The sequence below is a fragment of the Petromyzon marinus genome, chromosome 21, assembly GCF_048934315.1.
Source record: "Petromyzon marinus isolate PM22_M1 ecotype Great Lakes invasive population chromosome 21, UKy_Petmar_22M1.pri1.0, whole genome shotgun sequence".
NCBI lineage: Eukaryota > Metazoa > Chordata > Hyperoartia > Petromyzontiformes > Petromyzontidae > Petromyzon > Petromyzon marinus.
Window position 1 is genome coordinate 12,648,156 of NC_133687.1, and position 23,666 is coordinate 12,671,821.

The 23,666-nt window shown below is 43.5% G+C and overlaps 1 protein-coding gene and 18 non-coding genes across 20 annotated transcripts in view; all 19 read left to right on the forward strand.

Annotated features, from left to right (window-relative positions):
- Positions 1–23,666, forward strand: part of LOC116944621 (claudin-10-like) — a 45,219-nt gene that overhangs the window by 15,939 nt on the left and 5,614 nt on the right. For both annotated transcript variants that reach the window (XM_076068607.1, XM_076068608.1), the window contains 3 exons: positions 21,255–21,419; positions 22,027–22,108; positions 22,814–22,924. In XM_076068607.1, coding sequence (XP_075924722.1) covers positions 21,255–21,419; positions 22,027–22,108; positions 22,814–22,924 — 358 coding nt within the window. The remainder of the gene's footprint in view (positions 1–21,254; positions 21,420–22,026; positions 22,109–22,813; positions 22,925–23,666) is intronic.
- Positions 519–591, forward strand: TRNAR-UCG (transfer RNA arginine (anticodon UCG)). Its single transcript has one exon. It is a non-coding gene; the product is annotated as a tRNA-Arg (tRNA).
- Positions 1,583–1,655, forward strand: TRNAR-UCG (transfer RNA arginine (anticodon UCG)). Its single transcript has one exon. It is a non-coding gene; the product is annotated as a tRNA-Arg (tRNA).
- On the forward strand, positions 2,651–2,723 carry TRNAR-UCG (transfer RNA arginine (anticodon UCG)). The gene has a single exon. It is a non-coding gene; the product is annotated as a tRNA-Arg (tRNA).
- Positions 3,713–3,785, forward strand: TRNAR-UCG (transfer RNA arginine (anticodon UCG)). The gene has a single exon. It is a non-coding gene; the product is annotated as a tRNA-Arg (tRNA).
- Positions 4,786–4,858, forward strand: TRNAR-UCG (transfer RNA arginine (anticodon UCG)). Its single transcript has one exon. It is a non-coding gene; the product is annotated as a tRNA-Arg (tRNA).
- On the forward strand, positions 5,859–5,931 carry TRNAR-UCG (transfer RNA arginine (anticodon UCG)). Its single transcript has one exon. It is a non-coding gene; the product is annotated as a tRNA-Arg (tRNA).
- On the forward strand, positions 6,932–7,004 carry TRNAR-UCG (transfer RNA arginine (anticodon UCG)). The gene has a single exon. It is a non-coding gene; the product is annotated as a tRNA-Arg (tRNA).
- On the forward strand, positions 8,005–8,077 carry TRNAR-UCG (transfer RNA arginine (anticodon UCG)). The gene has a single exon. It is a non-coding gene; the product is annotated as a tRNA-Arg (tRNA).
- TRNAR-UCG (transfer RNA arginine (anticodon UCG)) lies at positions 9,078–9,150 on the forward strand. The gene has a single exon. It is a non-coding gene; the product is annotated as a tRNA-Arg (tRNA).
- Positions 10,151–10,223, forward strand: TRNAR-UCG (transfer RNA arginine (anticodon UCG)). The gene has a single exon. It is a non-coding gene; the product is annotated as a tRNA-Arg (tRNA).
- TRNAR-UCG (transfer RNA arginine (anticodon UCG)) lies at positions 11,224–11,296 on the forward strand. Its single transcript has one exon. It is a non-coding gene; the product is annotated as a tRNA-Arg (tRNA).
- On the forward strand, positions 12,297–12,369 carry TRNAR-UCG (transfer RNA arginine (anticodon UCG)). The gene has a single exon. It is a non-coding gene; the product is annotated as a tRNA-Arg (tRNA).
- Positions 13,371–13,443, forward strand: TRNAR-UCG (transfer RNA arginine (anticodon UCG)). Its single transcript has one exon. It is a non-coding gene; the product is annotated as a tRNA-Arg (tRNA).
- TRNAR-UCG (transfer RNA arginine (anticodon UCG)) lies at positions 14,441–14,513 on the forward strand. Its single transcript has one exon. It is a non-coding gene; the product is annotated as a tRNA-Arg (tRNA).
- On the forward strand, positions 15,494–15,566 carry TRNAR-UCG (transfer RNA arginine (anticodon UCG)). The gene has a single exon. It is a non-coding gene; the product is annotated as a tRNA-Arg (tRNA).
- On the forward strand, positions 16,564–16,636 carry TRNAR-UCG (transfer RNA arginine (anticodon UCG)). Its single transcript has one exon. It is a non-coding gene; the product is annotated as a tRNA-Arg (tRNA).
- TRNAR-UCG (transfer RNA arginine (anticodon UCG)) lies at positions 17,635–17,707 on the forward strand. The gene has a single exon. It is a non-coding gene; the product is annotated as a tRNA-Arg (tRNA).
- TRNAR-UCG (transfer RNA arginine (anticodon UCG)) lies at positions 18,705–18,777 on the forward strand. The gene has a single exon. It is a non-coding gene; the product is annotated as a tRNA-Arg (tRNA).

Sequence of the window (23,666 nt, forward strand, 5' to 3'; positions counted from 1 at the left end):
GTGATTTCATCATTGGGTGCCCTAAACCACGTGGCATTACTGCAGATACATTGATATTGTTGTTGTTTTTAAAGAATTCGATTGTACTAAAATAAGCAAAAGACAGGAGTGTGAGAAACGATCTGGATCTTTGTATTAAATGCATTGCAAGAAAACACAATAACAGTAAAAAACTCATCAGCTTGAATCTGACCACGACAGTATTTGCACCTACAAACATCTTTATACGAAGTCAGACGCCTGATCCATTAGGCCACGCGGTCAAATCCATCTGCAAAAGGGCTTCTAAGCTATACTTTTATGTGAACCTTCAACTAAACTCCCCCAGGGGTTTGTGATGGCCTTTACCAGGTTTCGGAATGAAAAAAGTGCGCGCCCGCTGTGGTTATGTTGATATCCCACCACTCACTGGAAGCTCAAAATTGTTTCCTCATACTAGCAGGTATACACTGTGGTTTCAAAAGAAGAACTACAGACTCTCAAGACTCTCCTCAGGAGGGTGCTGCTCTACCATGCAGGGCCGCGTGGCCTAATGGATAAGGCGTCTGACTTCGGATCAGAAGATTGCAGGTTCGAATCCTGCCGTGGTCGAATATTTACTTTTACACTACAGGAATTACTGTCACATTGAATTTTCACGAAGTTCATATTTTGCAAATTGTTAGGGAAGCGGTGAGGGGTCGGTCAGGGATAGATTCAGTTGAGGGCTTATGGTTTGGTGAGGCAATAGGGTGAGCTGAGAAATACGGTGCAGTTCAGGGTACGGTCATATTATGTGGGGTTAGAGGTTAGGAGTTTGAAAGGAAGTTGTGTTAGGGTTAGGGTGAGCTAAGTAACGTGTTGCAGGATAAAGTGAGGGATTCGAGGTTTAGTAAGATGTACGGATCAGAGTTAGCTAAGAATTTAGTGTGAGATGATTTCAAGTAGGAAAATATGGAGATGTTATAATACCTTTTTTCAAAATGATGTGCATTAATAAAACAAGCCTCTGTCACAGCTTCGACTCACACCTCAAGATTTAGTCGCTGAACCTTGCTCTCTTTGCTCAAAAGAACAATGTAGAAGTGATTTCATCATTGGGTGCCCTAAACCACGTGGCATTACTGCAGATACATTGATATTGTTGTTGTTTTTTTAAGAATTCGATTGTACTAAAATAAGCAAAAGACAGGAGTGTGAGAAACGATCTGGATCTTTGTATTAAATGCATTGCAAGAAAACACAATAACAGTAAAAACACATCAGCTTCAATCCGACCACGGCAGGATTTGCACCTACAACCATCTTTATACAAAGTCAGACTCCTGATCCATTAGGCCACGCGGTCAAATCCATCTGCAAAAGGGCTTCTAAGCTATACTTTTATGTGAACCTTCAACTAAACTCCCCCAGGGGTTTGTAATGGCCTTTACCAGGTTTCGGAATTAAATAAGTGCGCGCCCGCTGTGGTTATGTGGATATCCCACCACTCACTGAAAGCTCAAAATGGTTTCCTCATACTAGCAGGTATACACTGTGGTTTCAAAAGAAGAACTACAGACTCTCAAGACTCTCCTCAGGAGGGTGCTCTTCTACCATGCAGGGCCGCGTGGCCTAATGGATAAGGTGTCTGACTTCGGATCAGAAGATTGCAGGTTCGAATCCTGCTGTGGTCGAATATTTATTTTTACACTACAGGAATTACTGTCACATTGAATTTTCACGAAGTTCATATTTTGCAAATTGTGAGGCAAGGGGTGAGGGGTCGGTCAGGGATGACTTCAGTTGAGGGATTATGGTTTGGTGTGGCAATATGATGAGCTGAGTAATACGGTGCAGTTAAGGGTAAGGTCATGTTATGTGCGGTCAGAGTTAGGTTAGAGGTTAGGAGTTCGACAGGAGGTTGTGTTAGAGTTAGGGTGAGCTAAGTAACGTGTTGTAGGATAAAGTGAGTGGTTCGAGGTTTAGCAAGATGTACGGATCAGAGTTAGCTAAGAATTTAGTGTGAGACGATTTCAAGTAGGAAAATATGGAGTTGTTATACCTTTTTTCAAAATGATGTGCATTAATAAAACAAACCTCTGTCACAGCTTCGACTCACACTTCAGGATTTAGTCGCTGAACCTTGCTCTCCTTGCTCAAAATAACAATGTAGAAGTGATATCATCATTGGGTGCCCTAAACCACGTGGCATAATTGCAGATACATTGATATTGTTGTTTTTTAAGAATTCGATTGTATTAAAATAGGCAAAAGAGAGGAGTGTGAGAAACGATCTGGATCTTTGTATTCATTGCATTGCAAGAAAACACAATAACAGTAAAAACTCATCAGCTTCAATCTGACCACGACAGGATTTGCACCTACAAACATCTTTATACGAAGTCAGACACCTGATCCATTAGGCCACGCGGTCAAATCCATCTGCAAAAGGGCTTCTAAGCTATACTTTTATGTGAACCTTCAACTAAACTCCCCCAGGGGTTTGTGATGGCCTTTACCAGGTTTCGGAATGAAATAAGTGCGTGCCCGCTGTGGTTATGTGGATATCCCACCACTCACTGGAAGCTCAAAATTGTTTCCTCATACTAGCAGGTATACACTGTGGTTTCAAAAGAAGAACTACAGACTCTCAAGACTCTCCTCAGGAGGGTGCTCTTCTTCCATGCAGGGCCGCGTGGCCTAATGGATAAGGCGTCTGACTTCGGATCAGAAGATTGCAGGTTCGAATCCTGCCGTGGTCGAATATTTACTTTTACACTACAGGAATTACTGTCACATTGAATTTTCACGAAGTTCATATTTTGCAAATTGTTAGGGAAGCGGTGAGGGGTCGGTCAGGGATAGATTCAGTTGAGGGCTTATGGTTTGGTGAGGCAATAGGGTGAGCTGAGAAATACGGTGCAGTTCAGGGTACGGTCATATTATGTGGGGTTAGAGGTTAGGAGTTTGACAGGAAGTTGTGTTAGGGTTAGGGTGAGCTAAGTAACGTGTTGCAGGATAAAATGAGGGGTTCGAGGTTTAGTAAGATGTACGGATCAGAGTTAGCCAAGAATTCAGTGTGAGATGATTTCAAGTAGGAAAATATGGAGATGTTATAAAACCTTTTTCAAAATGATGTGCATTAATAAAACAAGCCTCTGTCACAGCTTCGACTCACACTTCAAGATTTAGTCGCTGAACCTTGCTCTCTTTGCTCAAAAGAACAATGTAGAAGTGATATCGTCAATGGGTGCCCTAAACCACGTGGCATTACTGCAGATACATTGATATTGTTGTTGTTTTTTAAGAATTCGATTGTACTAAAATAAGCAAAAGACAGGAGTGTGAGAAACGATCTGGATCTTTGTATTAAATGCATTGCAAGAAAACACAATAACAGTAAAAACACATCAGCTTCAATCCGACCACGGGAGGATTTGCACCTACAACCATCTTTATACAAAGTCAGACGCCTGATCCATTAGGCCACGCGGTCAAATCCATCTGCAAAAGGGCTTCTAAGCTATACTTTTATGTGAACCTTCAACTAAACTCCCCCAGGGGTTTGTGATGGCCTTTACCAGGTTTCGGAATGAAATAAGTGCGCGCCCGCTGTGGTTATGTGGATATCCCACCACTCACTGAAAGCTCAAAATGGTTTCCTCATACTAGCAGGTATACACTGTGGTTTCAAAAGAAGAACTACAGACTCTCAAGACTCTCCTCAGGAGGGTGCTCTTCTACCATGCAGGGCCACGTGGCCTAATGGATAAGGCGTCTGACTTCGGATCAGAAGATTGCAGGTTCGAATCCTGCCGTGGTCAAATATTTCTTTTTACACTACAGGAATTACTGTCACATTGAATTTTCACGAAGTTCATATTTCGCAAATTGTTAGGCAAGGGATGAGGGGTCGGTCAGGGATAGATTCAGTTGAGGGCTTATGGTTTGGTGAGGCAATAGGGTGAGTTGAGAAATACGGTGCAGTTCAGGGTACGGTCAGATCATGTGGGGTCACAGTTAGGTTAGAGGTGAGGAGTTCGACAGGAGGTTGTGTTAGGGTTAGGGTGAGCTAAGTAATGTGTTGTAGGATAAAGTGAGTGGTTCGAGGTATAGCAAGATGTACGGACCAGAGTTAGCTAAGAGTTTAGTGTGAGATGATTTCAAGTAGGAAAATATGGAGATGTTATAATACCTTTTTCAAAATGATGTGCATTAGTGAAACAAACCTCTGTCACGGCGTCGACTCACACTTCAAGATTTAGTCGCTGAACCTTGCTCTCCTTGCTCAAAATAACAATGTAGAAGTGATATCATCATTGGGTGCCCTAAACCACTTGGCATAATTGCAGATACATTGATATTGTTGTTGTTTTTTAAGAATTCGATTGTATTAAAATAGGCAATAGAGAGGAGTGTGAGAAACGATCTGGATCTTTGTATTAATTGCATTGCAAGAAAACACAATAACAGTAAAAACTCATCAACTTCAATCTGACCACGACAGGATTTGCACCTACAACCATCTTTATACAAGGTCAGACGCCTGATCCATTAGGCCACGCGGTCAAATCCATCTGCAAAAGAGCTTCTAAGCTATACTTTTATGTGAACCTTCAACTAAACTCCCCCAGGGGTTTGTGATGGCCTTTACCAGGTTTCGGAATGAAATAAGTGCGCGACTGCTGTGGTTCTGTGGATATCCCACCACTCACTGAAAGCTCAAAATGGTTTCCTCATACTAGCAGGTATACACTGTGGTTTCAAAAGAAGAACTACAGACTCTCAAGACTCTCCTCAGGAGGGTGCTCTTCTACCATGCAGGGCCGCGTGGCCTAATGGATAAGGCGTCTGACTTCGGATCAGAAGATTGCAGGTTCGAATCCTGCCGTGGTCGAATATTTATTTTTACACTACAGGAATTACTGTCACATTGAATTTTCACGAAGTTCATATTTTGCAAATTGTTAGGCAAGGGATGAGGTGTCGGTCAGGGATAGATTCAGTTGAGGGCTTATGGTTTGGTGAGGCAATAGGGTGAGTTGAGAAATACGGTGCAGTTCAGGGTACGGTCAGATCATGTGGGGTCACAGTTAGGTTAGAGGTGAGGAGTTCGACAGGAGGTTGTGTTAGGGTTAGGGTGAGCTAAGTAATGTGTTGTAGGATAAAGTGAGTGGTTCGAGGTATAGCAAGATGTACGGACAAGAGTTAGCTAAGAGTTTAGTGTGAGATGATTTCAAGTAGGAAAATATGGAGATGTTATAATACCTTTTTCAAAATGATGTGCATTAGTGAAACAAACCTCTGTCACGGCGTCGACTCACACTTCAAGATTTAGTCGCTGAACCTTGCTCTCCTTGCTCAAAATAACAATGTAGAAGTGATATCATCATTGGGTGCCCTAAACCACGTGGCATAATTGCAGATACATTGATATTGTTGTTGTTTTTTAAGAATTCGATTGTATTAAAATAGGCAAAAGAGAGGAGTGTGAGAAACGATCTGGATCTTTGTATTAATTGCATTGCAAGAAAACACAATAACAGTAAAAACTCATCAACTTCAATCTGACCACGACAGGATTTGCACCTACAACCATCTTTATACAAGGTCAGACGCCTGATCCATTAGGCCACGCGGTCAAATCCATCTGCAAAAGGGCTTCTAAGCTATACTTTTATGTGAACCTTCAACTAAACTCCCCCAGGGGTTTGTGATGGCCTTTACCAGGTTTCGGAATGAAATAAGTGCGCGCCTGCTGTGGTTATGTGGATATCCCACCACTCACTGAAAGCTCAAAATGGTTTCCTCATACTAGCAGGTATACACTGTGGTTTCAAAAGAAGAACTACAGACTCTCAAGACTCTCCTCAGGAGGGTGCTCTTCTACCATGCAGGGCCGCGTGGCCTAATGGATAAGGCGTCTGACTTCGGATCAGAAGATTGCAGGTTCGAATCCTGCCGTGGTCGAATATTTATTTTTACACTACAGGAATTACTGTCACATTGAATTTTCACGAAGTTCATATTTTGCAAATTGTTAGGCAAGGGATGAGGTGTCGGTCAGGGATAGATTCAGTTGAGGGCTTATGGTTTAGTGAGGCAATAGGGTGAGTTGAGAAATACGGTGCAGTTCAGGGTACGGTCAGATCATGTGGGGTCACAGTTAGGTTAGAGGTGAGGAGTTCGACAGGAGGTTGTGTTAGGGTTAGGGTGAGCTAAGTAATGTGTTGTAGGATAAAGTGAGTGGTTCGAGGTATAGCAAGATGTACGGACAAGAGTTAGCTAAGAGTTTAGTGTGAGATGATTTCAAGTACGAAAATATGGAGATGTTATAATACCTTTTTCAAAATGATGTGCATTAGTGAAACAAACCTCTGTCATGGCGTCGACTCACACTTCAAGATTTAGTCGCTGAACCTTGCTCTCCTTGCTCAAAATAACAATGTAGAAGTGATATCATCATTGGGTGCCCTAAACCACGTGGCATAATTGCAGATACATTGATATTGTTGTTGTTTTTTAAGAATTCGATTGTATTAAAATAGGCAAAAGAGAGGAGTGTGAGAAACGATCTGGATCTTTGTATTAATTGCATTGCAAGAAAACACAATAACAGTAAAAACTCATCAACTTCAATCTGACCACGACAGGATTTGCACCTACAACCATCTTTATACAAGGTCAGACGCCTGATCCATTAGGCCACGCGGTCAAATCCATCTGCAAAAGGGCTTCTAAGCTATACTTTTATGTGAACCTTCAACTAAACTCCCCCAGGGGTTTGTGATGGCCTTTACCAGGTTTCGGAATGAAATAAGTGCGCGCCTGCTGTGGTTATGTGGATATCCCACCACTCACTGAAAGCTCAAAATGGTTTCCTCATACTAGCAGGTATACACTGTGGTTTCAAAAGAAGAACTACAGACTCTCAAGACTCTCCTCAGGAGGGTGCTCTTCTGCCATGCAGGGCCGCGTGGCCTAATGGATAAGGCGTCTGACTTCGGATCAGAAGATTGCAGGTTCGAATCCTGCCGTGGTCGAATACTTATTTTTACACTACAGGAATTACTGTCACATTGAATTTTCACGAAGTTCATATTTTGCAAATTGTTAGGCAAGGGATGAGGTGTCGGTCAGGGATAGATTCAGTTGAGGGCTTATGGTTTGGTGAGGCAATAGGGTGAGTTGAGAAATACGGTGCAGTTCAGGGTACGGTCAGATCATGTGGGGTCACAGTTAGGTTAGAGGTGAGGAGTTCGACAGGAGGTTGTGTTAGGGTTAGGGTGAGCTAAGTAATGTGTTGTAGGATAAAGTGAGTGGTTCGAGGTATAGCAAGATGTACGGACAAGAGTTAGCTAAGAGTTTAGTGTGAGATGATTTCAAGTAGGAAAATATGGAGATGTTATAATACCTTTTTCAAAATGATGTGCATTAGTGAAACAAACCTCTGTCACGGCGTCGACTCACACTTCAAGATTTAGTCGCTGAACCTTGCTCTCCTTGCTCAAAATAACAATGTAGAAGTGATATCATCATTGGGTGCCCTAAACCACGTGGCATAATTGCAGATACATTGATATTGTTGTTGTTTTTTAAGAATTCGATTGTATTAAAATAGGCAAAAGAGAGGAGTGTGAGAAACGATCTGGATCTTTGTATTAATTGCATTGCAAGAAAACACAATAACAGTAAAAACTCATCAACTTCAATCTGACCACGACAGGATTTGCACCTACAACCATCTTTATACAAGGTCAGACGCCTGATCCATTAGGCCACGCGGTCAAATCCATCTGCAAAAGGGCTTCTAAGCTATACTTTTATGTGAACCTTCAACTAAACTCCCCCAGGGGTTTGTGATGGCCTTTACCAGGTTTCGGAATGAAATAAGTGCGCGCCTGCTGTGGTTATGTGGATATCCCACCACTCACTGAAAGCTCAAAATGGTTTCCTCATACTAGCAGGTATACACTGTGGTTTCAAAAGAAGAACTACAGACTCTCAAGACTCTCCTCAGGAGGGTGCTCTTCTACCATGCAGGGCCGCGTGGCCTAATGGATAAGGCGTCTGACTTCGGATCAGAAGATTGCAGGTTCGAATCCTGCCGTGGTAGAATATTTATTTTTACACTACAGGAATTACTGTCACATTGAATTTTCACGAAGTTCATATTTTGCAAATTGTTAGGCAAGGGATGAGGTGTCGGTCAGGGATAGATTCAGTTGAGGGCTTATGGTTTAGTGAGGCAATAGGGTGAGTTGAGAAATACGGTGCAGTTCAGGGTACGGTCAGATCATGTGGGGTCACAGTTAGGTTAGAGGTGAGGAGTTCGACAGGAGGTTGTGTTAGGGTTAGGGTGAGCTAAGTAATGTGTTGTAGGATAAAGTGAGTGGTTCGAGGTATAGCAAGATGTACGGACAAGAGTTAGCTAAGAGTTTAGTGTGAGATGATTTCAAGTACGAAAATATGGAGATGTTATAATACCTTTTTCAAAATGATGTGCATTAGTGAAACAAACCTCTGTCATGGCGTCGACTCACACTTCAAGATTTAGTCGCTGAACCTTGCTCTCCTTGCTCAAAATAACAATGTAGAAGTGATATCATCATTGGGTGCCCTAAACCACGTGGCATAATTGCAGATACATTGATATTGTTGTTGTTTTTTAAGAATTCGATTGTATTAAAATAGGCAAAAGAGAGGAGTGTGAGAAACGATCTGGATCTTTGTATTAATTGCATTGCAAGAAAACACAATAACAGTAAAAACTCATCAACTTCAATCTGACCACGACAGGATTTGCACCTACAACCATCTTTATACAAGGTCAGACGCCTGATCCATTAGGCCACGCGGTCAAATCCATCTGCAAAAGGGCTTCTAAGCTATACTTTTATGTGAACCTTCAACTAAACTCCCCCAGGGGTTTGTGATGGCCTTTACCAGGTTTCGGAATGAAATAAGTGCGCGCCTGCTGTGGTTATGTGGATATCCCACCACTCACTGAAAGCTCAAAATGGTTTCCTCATACTAGCAGGTATACACTGTGGTTTCAAAAGAAGAACTACAGACTCTCAAGACTCTCCTCAGGAGGGTGCTCTTCTACCATGCAGGGCCGCGTGGCCTAATGGATAAGGCGTCTGACTTCGGATCAGAAGATTGCAGGTTCGAATCCTGCCGTGGTCTAATATTTATTTTTACACTACAGGAATTACTGTCACATTGAATTTTCACGAAGTTCATATTTTGCAAATTGTTAGGCAAGGGATGAGGTGTCGGTCAGGGATAGATTCAGTTGAGGGCTTATGGTTTAGTGAGGCAATAGGGTGAGTTGAGAAATACGGTGCAGTTCAGGGTACGGTCAGATCATGTGGGGTCACAGTTAGGTTAGAGGTGAGGAGTTCGACAGGAGGTTGTGTTAGGGTTAGGGTGAGCTAAGTAATGTGTTGTAGGATAAAGTGAGTGGTTCGAGGTATAGCAAGATGTACGGACAAGAGTTAGCTAAGAGTTTAGTGTGAGATGATTTCAAGTACGAAAATATGGAGATGTTATAATACCTTTTTCAAAATGATGTGCATTAGTGAAACAAACCTCTGTCATGGCGTCGACTCACACTTCAAGATTTAGTCGCTGAACCTTGCTCTCCTTGCTCAAAATAACAATGTAGAAGTGATATCATCATTGGGTGCCCTAAACCACGTGGCATAATTGCAGATACATTGATATTGTTGTTGTTTTTTAAGAATTCGATTGTATTAAAATAGGCAAAAGAGAGGAGTGTGAGAAACGATCTGGATCTTTGTATTAATTGCATTGCAAGAAAACACAATAACAGTAAAAACTCATCAACTTCAATCTGACCACGACAGGATTTGCACCTACAACCATCTTTATACAAGGTCAGACGCCTGATCCATTAGGCCACGCGGTCAAATCCATCTGCAAAAGGGCTTCTAAGCTATACTTTTATGTGACCCTTCAACTAAACTCCCCCAGGGGTTTGTGATGGCCTTTACCAGGTTTCGGAATGAAATAAGTGCGCGCCTGCTGTGGTTATGTGGATATCCCACCACTCACTGAAAGCTCAAAATGGTTTCCTCATACTAGCAGGTATACACTGTGGTTTCAAAAGAAGAACTACAGACTCTCAAGACTCTCCTCAGGAGGGTGCTCTTCTGCCATGCAGGGCCGCGTGGCCTAATGGATAAGGCGTCTGACTTCGGATCAGAAGATTGCAGGTTCGAATCCTGCCGTGGTCGAATACTTATTTTTACACTACAGGAATTACTGTCACATTGAATTTTCACGAAGTTCATATTTTGCAAATTGTTAGGCAAGGGATGAGGTGTCGGTCAGGGATAGATTCAGTTGAGGGCTTATGGTTTGGTGAGGCAATAGGGTGAGTTGAGAAATACGGTGCAGTTCAGGGTACGGTCAGATCATGTGGGGTCACAGTTAGGTTAGAGGTGAGGAGTTCGACAGGAGGTTGTGTTAGGGTTAGGGTGAGCTAAGTAATGTGTTGTAGGATAAAGTGAGTGGTTCGAGGTATAGCAAGATGTACGGACAAGAGTTAGCTAAGAGTTTAGTGTGAGATGATTTCAAGTACGAAAATATGGAGATGTTATAATACCTTTTTCAAAATGATGTGCATTAGTGAAACAAACCTCTGTCATGGCGTCGACTCACACTTCAAGATTTAGTCGCTGAACCTTGCTCTCCTTGCTCAAAATAACAATGTAGAAGTGATATCATCATTGGGTGCCCTAAACCACGTGGCATAATTGCAGATACATTGATATTGTTGTTGTTTTTTAAGAATTCGATTGTATTAAAATAGGCAAAAGAGAGGAGTGTGAGAAACGATCTGGATCTTTGTATTAATTGCATTGCAAGAAAACACAATAACAGTAAAAACTCATCAACTTCAATCTGACCACGACAGGATTTGCACCTACAACCATCTTTATACAAGGTCAGACGCCTGATCCATTAGGCCACGCGGTCAAATCCATCTGCAAAAGGGCTTCTAAGCTATACTTTTATGTGAACCTTCAACTAAACTCCCCCAGGGGTTTGTGATGGCCTTTACCAGGTTTCGGAATGAAATAAGTGCGCGCCTGCTGTGGTTATGTGGATATCCCACCACTCACTGAAAGCTCAAAATGGTTTCCTCATACTAGCAGGTATACACTGTGGTTTCAAAAGAAGAACTACAGACTCTCAAGACTCTCCTCAGGAGGGTGCTCTTCTGCCATGCAGGGCCGCGTGGCCTAATGGATAAGGCGTCTGACTTCGGATCAGAAGATTGCAGGTTCGAATCCTGCTGTGGTCAAATACTTATTTTTACACTACAGGAATTACTGTCACATTGAATTTTCACGAAGTTCATATTTTGCAAATTGTTAGGCAAGGGATGAGGGGTCGGTCAGGGATAGATTCAGTTGAGGGCTTATGGTTTGGTGAGGCAATAGGGTGAGTTGAGAAATACGGTGCAGTTCAGGGTACGGTCAGATCATGTGGGGTCACAGTTAGGTTAGAGGTGAGGAGTTCGACAGGAGGTTGTGTTAGGGTTAGGGTGAGCTAAGTAATGTGTTGTAGGATAAAGTGAGTGGTTCGAGGTATAGCAAGATGTACGGACAAGAGTTAGCTAAGAGTTTAGTGTGAGATGATTTCAAGTACGAAAATATGGAGATGTTATAATACTTTTTTCAAAATGATGTGCATTAGTGAAACAAACCTCTGTCATGGCGTCGACTCACACTTCAAGATTTAGTCGCTGAACCTTGCTCTCCTTGCTCAAAATAACAATGTAGAAGTGATATCATCATTGGGTGCCCTAAACCACGTGGCATAATTGCAGATACATTGATATTGTTGTTGTTTTTTAAGAATTCGATTGTATTAAAATAGGCAAAAGAGAGGAGTGTGAGAAACGATCTGGATCTTTGTATTAATTGCATTGCAAGAAAACACAATAACAGTAAAAACTCATCAACTTCAATCTGACCACGACAGGATTTGCACCTACAACCATCTTTATACAAGGTCAGACGCCTGATCCATTAGGCCACGCGGTCAAATCCATCTGCAAAAGGGCTTCTAAGCTATACTTTTATGTGAACCTTCAACTAAACTCCCCCAGGGGTTTGTGATGGCCTTTACCAGGTTTCGGAATGAAATAAGTGCGCGCCTGCTGTGGTTATGTGGATATCCCACCACTCACTGAAAGCTCAAAATGGTTTCCTCATACTAGCAGGTATACACTGTGGTTTCAAAAGAAGAACTACAGACTCTCAAGACTCTCCTCAGGAGGGTGCTCTTCTGCCATGCAGGGCCGCGTGGCCTAATGGATAAGGCGTCTGACTTCGGATCAGAAGATTGCAGGTTCGAATCCTGCCGTGGTCGAATACTTATTTTTACACTACAGGAATTACTGTCACATTGAATTTTCACGAAGTTCATATTTTGCAAATTGTTAGGCAAGGGATGAGGGGTCGGTCAGGGATAGATTCAGTTGAGGGCTTATGGTTTGGTGAGGCAATAGGGTGAGTTGAGAAATACGGTGCAGTTCAGGGTACGGTCAGATCATGTGGGGTCACAGTTAGGTTAGAGGTGAGGAGTTCGACAGGAGGTTGTGTTAGGGTTAGGGTGAGCTAAGTAATGTGTTGTAGGATAAAGTGAGTGGTTCGAGGTATAGCAAGATGTACGGACAAGAGTTAGCTAAGAGTTTAGTGTGAGATGATTTCAAGTAGGAAAATATGGAGATGTTATAATACTTTTTTCAAAATGATGTGCATTAGTGAAACAAACCTCTGTCACGGCGTCGACTCACACTTCAAGATTTAGTCGCTGAACCTTGCTCTCCTTGCTCAAAATAACAATGTAGAAGTGATATCATCATTGGGTGCCCTAAACCACGTGGCATAATTGCAGATACATTGATATTGTTGTTGTTTTTTAAGAATTCGATTGTATTAAAATAGGCAAAAGAGAGGAGTGTGAGAAACGATCTGGATCTTTGTATTAATTGCATTGCAAGAAAACACAATAACAGTAAAAACTCATCAACTTCAATCTGACCACGACAGGATTTGCACCTACAACCATCTTTATACAAGGTCAGACGCCTGATCCATTAGGCCACGCGGTCAAATCCATCTGCAAAAGGGCTTCTAAGCTATACTTTTATGTGAAACCTTCAACTAAACTCCCCCAGGGGTTTGTGATGGCCTTTACCAGGTTTCGGAATGAAATAAGTGCGCGCCTGCTGTGGTTATGTGGATATCCCACCACTCACTGAAAGCTCAAAATGGTTTCCTCATACTAGCAGGTATACACTGTGGTTTCAAAAGAAGAACTACAGACTCTCAAGACTCTCCTCAGGAGGGTGCTCTTCTGCCATGCAGGGCCGCGTGGCCTAATGGATAAGGCGTCTGACTTCGGATCAGAAGATTGCAGGTTCGAATCCTGCCGTGGTCGAATACTTATTTTTACACTACAGGAATTACTGTCACATTGAATTTTCACGAAGTTCATATTTTGCAAATTGTTAGGCAAGGGATGAGGGGTCGGTCAGGGATAGATTCAGTTGAGGGCTTATGGTTTGGTGAGGCAATAGGGTGAGTTGAGAAATACGGTGCAGTTCAGGGTACGGTCAGATTATGTGGGGTCACAGTTAGGTTAGAGGTGAGGAGTTCGACAGGAGGTTGTGTTAGGGTTAGGGTGAGCTAAGTAATGTGTTGTAGGATAAAGTGAGGGGTTCGAGGTTTAGCAAGATGTACGGATCAGAGTTAGCTAAAAGTTTAGTGTGAGATGATTTCAAGTAGGAAAATATGGAGATGTTATAATACCTTTTTCAAAATGATGTGCATTAATGAAACAAACCTCTGTCACGGCGTCGACTCACACTTCAATATTTCGTCGCTGAACCTTGCTCTCCTTGCTCAAAAGAACAATGTAGAAGTGATATCATCATTGGGTGCCCTAAACCACGTGGCATAATTGCAGATACATTGATGTTGTTGTTTTTTAAGAATTCGATTGTATTAAAATAGGCAAAAGAGAGGAGTGTGAGAAACGATCTGGATCTTTGTATTAATTGCATTGCAAGAAAACACAATAACAGTAAAAACTCATCAGCTTCAATCTGACCACGACAGGATTTGCACCTACAACCATCTTTATACAAAGTCAGACGCCTGATCCATTAGGCCACGCGGTCAAATCCATCTGCAAAAGGGCTTCTAAGCTATACTTTTATGTGAACCTTCAACTAAACTCCCCCAGGGGTTTGTAATGGCCTTTACCAGGTTTCGGAATGAAATAAGTGCGCGCCCGCTGTGGTTACGTGGATATCCCACCACTCACTGAAAGCTCAAAATGGTTTCCTCATACTAGCAGGTATACACTGTGGTTTCAAAAGAAGAACTACAGACTCTCAAGACTCTCCTCAGGAGGGTGCTCTTCTACCATGCAGGGCCGCGTGGCCTAATGGATAAGGCGTCTGACTTCGGATCAGAAGATTGCAGGTTCGAATCCTGCCGTGGTCGAATATTTATTTTTACACTACAGGAATTACTGTCACATTGAATTTTAAGAAGTTCATATTGTGCAAATTGTTAGGCAAGCGATGAGGGGTCGGTCAGGGATACATTCAGTTGAGGGCTTATGGTTTGGTGAGGCAATAGGGTGAGCTGAGAAGTACGGTCAGATCATGTGGGGTCACAGTTAGGTTAGAGGTGAGGCGTTCGACAGGAGGTTGTGTTAGGGTTAGGGTGAGCTAAGTAATGTGTGGTAGGATAAAGTGAGTGGTTCGAGGTATAGCAAGATGTACGGACCAGAGTTAGCTAAGAGTTTAGTGTGAGATGATTTCAAGTAGGAAAATATGGAGATGTTATAATACCTTTTTTCAAAATGATGTGCATTAGTGAAACAAACCTCTGTCACGGCGTCGACTCACACTTCAAGATTTAGTCGCTAAACCTTGCTCTCCTTGCTCAAAATATCAATGTATAAGTGATATCATCATTGGGTGCCCTAAACCACGTGGCATTATTGCAGATACATTGATATTGTTGTTTTTTAAGAATTCGATTGTTTTAAAATAGGCAAAAGAGAGGAGTGTGAGAAACGATCTGGATCTTTGTATTAATTGCATTGCAAGAAAACACAATAACAGTATAAACTCATCAGCTTCAATCTGACCACGACAGGATTTGCACCTACAACCATCTTTATACAAAGTCAGACGCCTGATCCATTAGGCCACGCGGTCAAATCCATCTGCAAAAGGGCTTCTAAGCTATACTTTTATGTGAACCTTCAACTAAACTCCCCCAGGGGTTTGCAATGGCCTTTACCAGGTTTCGGAATGAAATAAGTGCGCGCCCGCTGTGGTTATGTGGATATCCCACCACTCACTGAAAGCTCAAAATGGTTTCCTCATACTAGCAGGTATACACTGTGGTTTCAAAAGAAGAACTACAGACTCTCAAGACTCTCCGAAGGAGGGTGGTCTGCTAACATGCAGGGCCGTGTGGCCTAATGGATAAGGCGTCTGACTTCGGATCAGAAGATTGCAGGTTCGAATCCTGCCGTGGTCGAATATTTATTTTTACACTACAGGAATTACTGTCACATTGAATTTTCACGAAGTTCATATTTGGAAATTGTTAGGCAAGGGATGAGGGGTCGATCAGGGATAGATTCAGTTGAGGGCTTATGGTTTGGTGAGGCAATAGGGTGAGCTGAGAAATACGGTGCAGTTCAGGGTACGGTCAGATCATGTGGGGTCACAGTTAGGTTAGAGGTGAGGAGTTCGACAGGAGGTTGTGTTAGGGTTAGGGTGAGCTAAGTAATGTGTTGTAGGATAAAGTGAGTGGTTCGAGGTATAGCAAGATGTACGGACCAGAGTTAGCTAAGAGTTTAGTGTGAGATGATTTCAAGTAGGACAATATGGAGATGTTATAATACCTTTTTTCAAAATGATGTGCATTAGTGAAACAAACCTCTGTCACGGCGTCGACTCACACTTCAAGATTTAGTCGCTAAACCTTGCTCTCCTTGCTCAAAATATCAATGTAGAAGTGATATCATCATTGGGTGCCCTAAACCACGTGGCATTATTGCAGATACATTGATATTGTTGTTTTTTAAGAATTCGATTGTATTAAAATAGGCAAAAAAGAGGAGTGTGAGAAACGATCTGGATCTTTGTATTAATTGCATTGCAAGAAAACACAATAACAGTATAAACTCATCAGCTTCAATCTGACCACGACAGGATTTGCACCTACAACCATCTTTATACAAAGTCAGACGCCTGATCCATTAGGCCACGCGGTCAAATCCATCTGCAAAAGGGCTTCTAAGCTATACTTTTATGTGAACCTTCAACTAAACTCCCCCAGGGGTTTGCAATGGCCTTTACCAGGTTTCGGAATGAAATAAGTGCGCGCCCGCTGTGGTTATGTGGATATCCCACCACTCACTGAAAGCTCAAAATGGTTTCCTCATACTAGCAGGTATACACTGTGGTTTCAAAAGAAGAACTACAGACTCTCAAGACTCTCCGAAGGAGGGTGGTCTGCTAACATGCAGGGCCGCGTGGCCTAATGGATAAGGCGTCTGACTTCGGATCAGAAGATTGCAGGTTCGAATCCTGCCGTGGTCGAATATTTATTTTTACACTACAGGAATTACTGTCACATTGAATTTTCACGAAGTTCATATTTTGCAAATTGTTAGGCAAGGGATGAGGGGTCGGTCAGGGATAGATTCAGTTGAGGGCTTATGGTTTGGTGAGGCAATAGGGTGAGCTGAGAAATACGGTGCAGTTCAGGGTACGGTCAGATCATGTGGGGTCACAGTTAGGTTAGAGGTGAGGAGTTCGACAGGAGGTTGTGTTAGGGTTAGGGTGAGCTAAGTAATGTGTTGTAGGATAAAGTGAGTGGTTCGAGGTATAGCAAGATGTACGGATCAGAGTTAGCTAAGAGTTTAGTGTGAGATGATTTCAAGTAGGACAATATGGAGATGTTATAATACCTTTTTCAAAATGATGTGCATTAGTGAAACAAACCTCTGTCACGGCGTCGACTCACACTTCAAGATTTAGTCGCTGAACCTTGCTCTCCTTGCTCAAAAGAACAATGTAGAAGTTATATCATCATTGGGTGCCCTAAACCACGTGGCACAACTGCAGATACATTGATATTGTTGTTCGTTAAGAATTCGATTATATTAAAATAGGCAAAAGAGATAAGAGTGAGAAACGATCTGGATCTTTGTATTAATTGCATTGCAAGAAAACACAATAACAGTAAAAACACATCAGCTTCAATCCAACCACGGCAGGATTTGCACCTACAACCATCTTTATACAAGGTCAGACGCCTGATCCATTAGGCCACGCGGTCAAATCCATCTGCAAAAGGGCTTCTAAGCTATACTTTTATGTGATCCTTCAACTAAACTCCCCCAGGGGTTTTGTGATGGCCTTGATCAGGTTTCGGAATGAAATAAGTGCGCGCCCGCTGTGGGTATGTGGATATTCCACCACTGACTGAAGGCTCAAAATGGTTTCCTCATACGAGCAGGGATACACTGTGGTTTCAAAAGAAGAACTACAGACTCTCAAGACTCTCCTCAGGAGGGTGGTCTGCTACTACGCAGGGCCGCGTGGCCTAATGGATAAGGCGTCTGACTTCGGATCAGAAGATAGCAGGTTCGAATCCTGCCGTGGTCGAATATATATTTTTACATTACAGGAATTACTGTCATATTCAATTTTCACGAAGTTCATATTTTGAAAATTGTGAGGCAAGGGGTGAGGGGTTGGTCAGGGATGACTTCAGTTGAGGGATTATGGTTTGGTGTGGCAATATGATGAGCTGAGTAATACGGTGCAGTTAAGGGTAAGGTCATGTTATGTGCGGTCAGAGTTAGGTTAGAGGTTAGGAGTTCGACAGGAGGTTGTGTTAGGGTTAGGGTGAGCTAAGTAATGTGTTGTAGGATAAAGTGAGTGGTTCGAGGTTTAGCAAGATGTACGGATCAGAGTTAGCTAAGAGTTTAGTGTGAGATGATTTCAAGTACGAAAATATGGAGATGTTATAATACCTTTTTCAAAATGATGTGCATTAGTGAAACAAACCTCTGTCACGGCATCGACTCACACTTCAATATTTAGTCGCTGAACCTTGCTCTCCTTGCTCAAAAGAACAATGTAGAAGTGATATCATCATTGGGTGCCCTAAACCACGTGGCATAATTGCAGATACATTGATATTGTTGTTTTTTAAGAATTCGATTGTATTAAAATAGGCAAAAGAGAGGAGTGTGAGAAACGATCTGGATCTTTGTATTAATTGCATTGCAAGAAAACACAATAACAGTAAAAACTCATCAGCTTCAATCTGACCACGACAGGATTTGCACCTACAACCATCTTTATACAAAGTCAGACGCCTGGTCCATTAGGCCACGCGGTCAAATCTATCTGCAAAAGGGCTTCTAAGCTATACTTTTATGTGAACCTTCAACTAAACTCCCCCAGGGGTTTGTGATGGCCTTTACCAGGTTTCGGAATGAAATAAGTGCGCGCCCACTGTGGTTATGTGGATATCCCACCACTCACTGAAAGCTCAAAATGGTTTCCTCATACTAGCAGGTATACACTGTGGTTTCAAAAGAAGAACTACAGACTCTCAAGACTCTCCTCAGGAGGGTGCTTCTCTACCATGCAGGGCCGCGTGGCCTAATGGATAAGGCGTCTGACTTCGGATCAGAAGATTGCAGGTTCGAATCCTGCCGTGGTCGAGTATTTACTTTTTATTACAGGAATTACGGTCACATTGAATTTTCACGAAGTTTATATTTTAAGTGTTAGGCAAGGAGTGAGGTGTTGGTCAGGGATAGATGCAGTTGAGGGCTTATGGTTTGGTGAGGCAATAGGGTGAGCTGAGTAATACGGTGCAGTTCAGAGTACGGTCATATTATGTTGGGTCAGAGTTAGGTTAGAGGTGAGGAGTTCGACAGGAGGTTGTGTTAGGGTTAGGGTGAGCTAAGTAATGTGTTGTAGGATAAAGTGAGGGGTTCGAGGTTTAGCAAGATGTACGTATCAGAGTTAGCTAAGAATTTAGTGTAAGATCATTTCAAGTAGGTACATATGGAGATGTTATAAAACCTTTTTCAAAATGATGTGCATTAGTGAAACAAACCTCTGTAACAGCTTCGACTCACACTTCAAGATTTAGTCGCTCAACCTTGCTCTCCTTTCTCAAAAGAACAATGTAGAAGTGATATCATCATTGGGTGCCCTTAACCATCCGGTATAATCTAGATTTGAAGTTTTCGTGACTGCAGGGATCCATACTCATTGGTTCTTTCGGTAAAGTCACGTAGGTAGAAAACAAAATAAATTAAATCACGACGTTTCAATTGCAACAAAAGCAATCATCATCAGGTGGGAAAACCACTGCAAGAATGTTTTTGATGAAGTTGGAGAGAGTTGCCGTTGTAAGAGGTTATATAGGTAAGAAAGGGGGAGGAGCAAGGGGGGAGAGGGGGGGGCGGGCGCTGCGTGGTGTAGAGGTTCCTGGCAGATATGATAGACGACAATCACTACAAAGCAGTTAGGGTTTTACCTGGTTAATAACATCCTTCCAATGATTGCTAAATTTGTATCCATCTTCTCGGTTGAAGTTATGTCTATGTTTATATATCTAGATGGCTTCATGAACAAACCTTTGACAGTAGCCTGAAGGTTTGCAGAGTACCTTGGTATTCTTGGTTCTTTCGGTAAAGTCACGTAGAAGGGAAACAATAAAATAATATAATATCATGCAAGCACACAGCGTTATAACAATGGTCAGCCACGGCAGAGGTATTGGTTCTGCCGTGTTTCAGATTTGCCTTGCGTTCGCGAACACGGTCCGTGATATGTCGTTTCGTTTCCCCAATGTAAAAGCCACCACAGGTGCAAATTAGTTTGTAGACTCCAGGACATAGCATGTCAGGAACTACATCCTTCACAGATGGGATAAGATCACGGATTTTGTGTACTGTATTGAATCAGACCTGGATTTTTACATATTCTAAGGCAAGGGGTGAGTGCTTGTTCACGGACATAATCAGTTGAGGGATTGTGGTTTGGTGAGGCATTATGTTCAGCTGAGTAGGGATTGGTAAAAGGTTAGGAATTAGGGTTTAGGTTAAGCCGAAAAATACCTTGTAGGGGTAGGTTAGAGGTTTAGCAAGCTCGAACGATCATTGTTAGGTAAGGATGGCAATGGCACTTCTTCCTGTCACTAGGCTCGATTCTGATGCGTGCATAATGGACTCCAAATGTGGCACTTGGATAAAGTTTATTATCCTCAACAACAACGGGCCAACGCAAAGTCTCTTGCCTTCCCTCTACCGATCGCCCCCTTCCTCCTCACCCTTTCCAATGATCCTCTCCCTCCTCTCCAATCTCCACGCATCCTTTCCATCTAACCAATCCCTCTGCTCCCATTATAACCGCTTCAATCGACACCCTTGCCTCTTTCAAATCACCCCCATCCCCGCCATCTCTCTCCCTTTCAAACCTTCCAACCAATGACTATCTAGCAAGCCACGTCATTCCCCCTGAGCGACTCATATCTATCCTCATGCCATATCGCCTTCTAGTGGCTGCTATGGTGTATACGATATCCCCCCATCCCGCCATGTCCGACACAGACGGCGCATCATCCGAAGACGCCCAACATACTTACAACACACGTGGCATTTATACAATGTAGTTGTTTAATGTACATTTATTGCGACCTGTGGTCGATGTTAGTTGTCGTCATATATTTTTGTTGTCTTAGGGGCCCGTCCATAAATGACGTCACGTACCTGGGGGGGGTGGGAGGGGGGATCAGACATTTGTGACGATGTGTGACGAGGGGGGGGGGGTTGAGAAATGTGACGTCACATCAAAATGCGCAAATTTAAATAAATATACACAACACGTTCTATTTAATTAAATAGACTTTTTAATAAATGTTTTCTCCTACAACATGAGAGTGCAGCGCCACATTAAATACGCACTACAATGACAATAGTTTAAAGCGATTTGAGTTCATGTTTTATTTTCAAAATGTAAATATGTTTTTTGGGGGGGGGGGGGGGGGCAGAGCTTTGTGACGTCATATTTGAGGAGGGGTGGGGGTCTGACTTTTTGTGACGCCTTGTGACGACGAGGTGGCGGCGGGGGGGGGGGTCAAAAATCGTCCCAAATCGCGTGACGTCATTTATGGACGGCCCCTTAGGCGACCTGCAGGCTATCCGTGCGCTGTTCATCTCGGGCATGGCTCTGGGCGTCATCTCGTGCCTCCTCGCCACCCTGGGGCTGCGCTGCACCAGCGTCCTCCCGGCCCAAGCCACCACCAAGTCCCGCGTGGTCTTATGTGGAGGAGCCAGCTTCATCTTCAACGGTACCGCTGATGTAAAGTTTTTTTATTTTGTTTATAACCAGGTGAGGACTCAAAGAGACCAGGATGAGTCTCGTTTGCAAGGGTCACCTGGGGCCGTTAGACTGCCAGGAGGGAGCCACGATTGCTTCTCTGTGTGCGATAGTTCCAAATCCTCCTCTTGTGAATGACGTCTGGGGATCCACACCATCCACTATGAGCCAGACTGTGCGTATTATTATTATTGGTTATTTCACCCACAGTAATAATCAGGACAGTTTCTGAATTTGGACTGTGATCCTCTGGCCGCGTCATCGACGACGGCTCCTAAAGGCCCTTTCTGAGACACTCAACCTGCGAGAATGAGAACCTCGGTTCGAACCCTGGTCTCCAAGACAGTAAAATATCCACACTGAGCCGGTAACTACCAAGAATCTTGTTTTGAGCCCGAGTGCTGGGGCTCTCTGCAGAAGGTCCATAACGGCTAATGCTGAGCCAGCTATAAACCACATCAATAAATCAATTAATTAATTAATCAACAGCTGAGATAGTTATCGTGACTGAGCTCTCATCTGGTTAGAAAGACACGTGGATGAAGAAGGTGTATGTGTGTGTGTGTCGGAGAGTGCAGGAATCCTGTTCCTGGTCGTATACTCGTGGTACGCACGCCAGATCACGGCCGAGTTCTACAACCCCATGTACCTCGGACAGAAGTGAGATGCGCACACACGCACAGTGTGTATGTGTGTGTGCGCGTGTCATGATGGTGTGGGGAGCGGCGGCGTAGTGGCCGGCGCATTGCGCTACTAAACCAGAAATTTGAGTTCAATTCCTGGCGACCGTCAACATCAGTGGTGAATATCTGAACTGGTCCTGTGCCTCCCTTCGGTTGACTCAGCGTTAAAACAAGCACCTGATGTCGTGCCTAAATATCAGCCCTGGGAAGCCAAAATGTGGCTAGGTCTGGTATTAGCCCCACCACTCTCTCTTATGCCATACCAGCCTTAATAGGTGATGTATCTTTGTGCGTGTGCGGTTGTGTACCTGTTTGTTGGGCACACACAGGTGAGTGTGTTCACCTGTGCACGTGTTTGCATCCACCTGTAGGGAGTGGTGTTGTGGTGTAGTTCGCACGCTGCGCTACGAACCCGGCGACCCGAGTTCGATTCCGGCTCACGGCCAACACCGGTGATGATTATCTGAACCGGTTTCGGTGCCACCCCTATAGGTCAACTCGGCTTCAAATAAGCACCCGCTGTAAACATGGCCACCCAGGAAGACAAAGCTGGCCGGACGTGGTGCTCGCTAGCAGCACTTGCCTCGACAGTCTGTTAAGCTACGCGTATGAAGATCGTCTCCGTGTGTGCACGCCCGTGTGTACACTTACGCTGTGCGTGTAAACAAACACCTGTGTGTAGGTATGAGCTGGGCCCTGCACTCTACATCGGCTGGGCCGGCTCGGCCCTGTGCGTGGTCGGAGGAGGAATTCTCTGCTGCACCAACGTCAAGAAAAGCCAACACCCACGCGGGTACCACAGCCACAAGGGCAACATCCACTGCGGCAGTCGCAATTGCGACCAAGTATCACATCCACCACAACAAGCACAACAACGCTGATCATTAATAACCACAGTCATAGCATCAACTACAACCACACATCACAAAACCCACAAAGCACAACAACTCCAACGACAACCAGAACAGACATCACGACGAGCCTCAAAAGCAGCGTTCAACAATTTCATCGGAGAAACGACAATTGCAAGCGCATCTACCACGGCAGCATCCACAGTGACAATCAGTCAGTAGTCTTTGTCGTATGTTATTTTAACCAGTTGATAACAGCAATCGCAGTAGTATCCTTGAGGACAACCATCAATAACCACAGCAGTAACCCCCCCCCCCAGTAAATACAAGGGTTATTTAGCTAGTCAAAAGACCTATGGTAATGATGTAACTTACATCAGTCAAAATGTCATTACTGTAAGGGCAGTCATCGACTTACGAACGCTCGATTTACGAACATCCGCACTTACGAACGAGCTCCCGTAAGACATTAAGACATTCATGTTTTAAAAACCCCCTCGAAGTGCGGACGCGAACTCGCACTTGCGAACCGAACCGTGGAACTGTTTTAATTCCGCGAGATGTAATGAGTGCCAGCATCTCGCTGGGAGCGAGTTTGTGTAAACGTGTGGCACGTGCATGTGTGGCCACCCCCTCCATGTATGGGGAGCGGTAGCGCAACGGTTAGCGTTGCTACGCTACCAA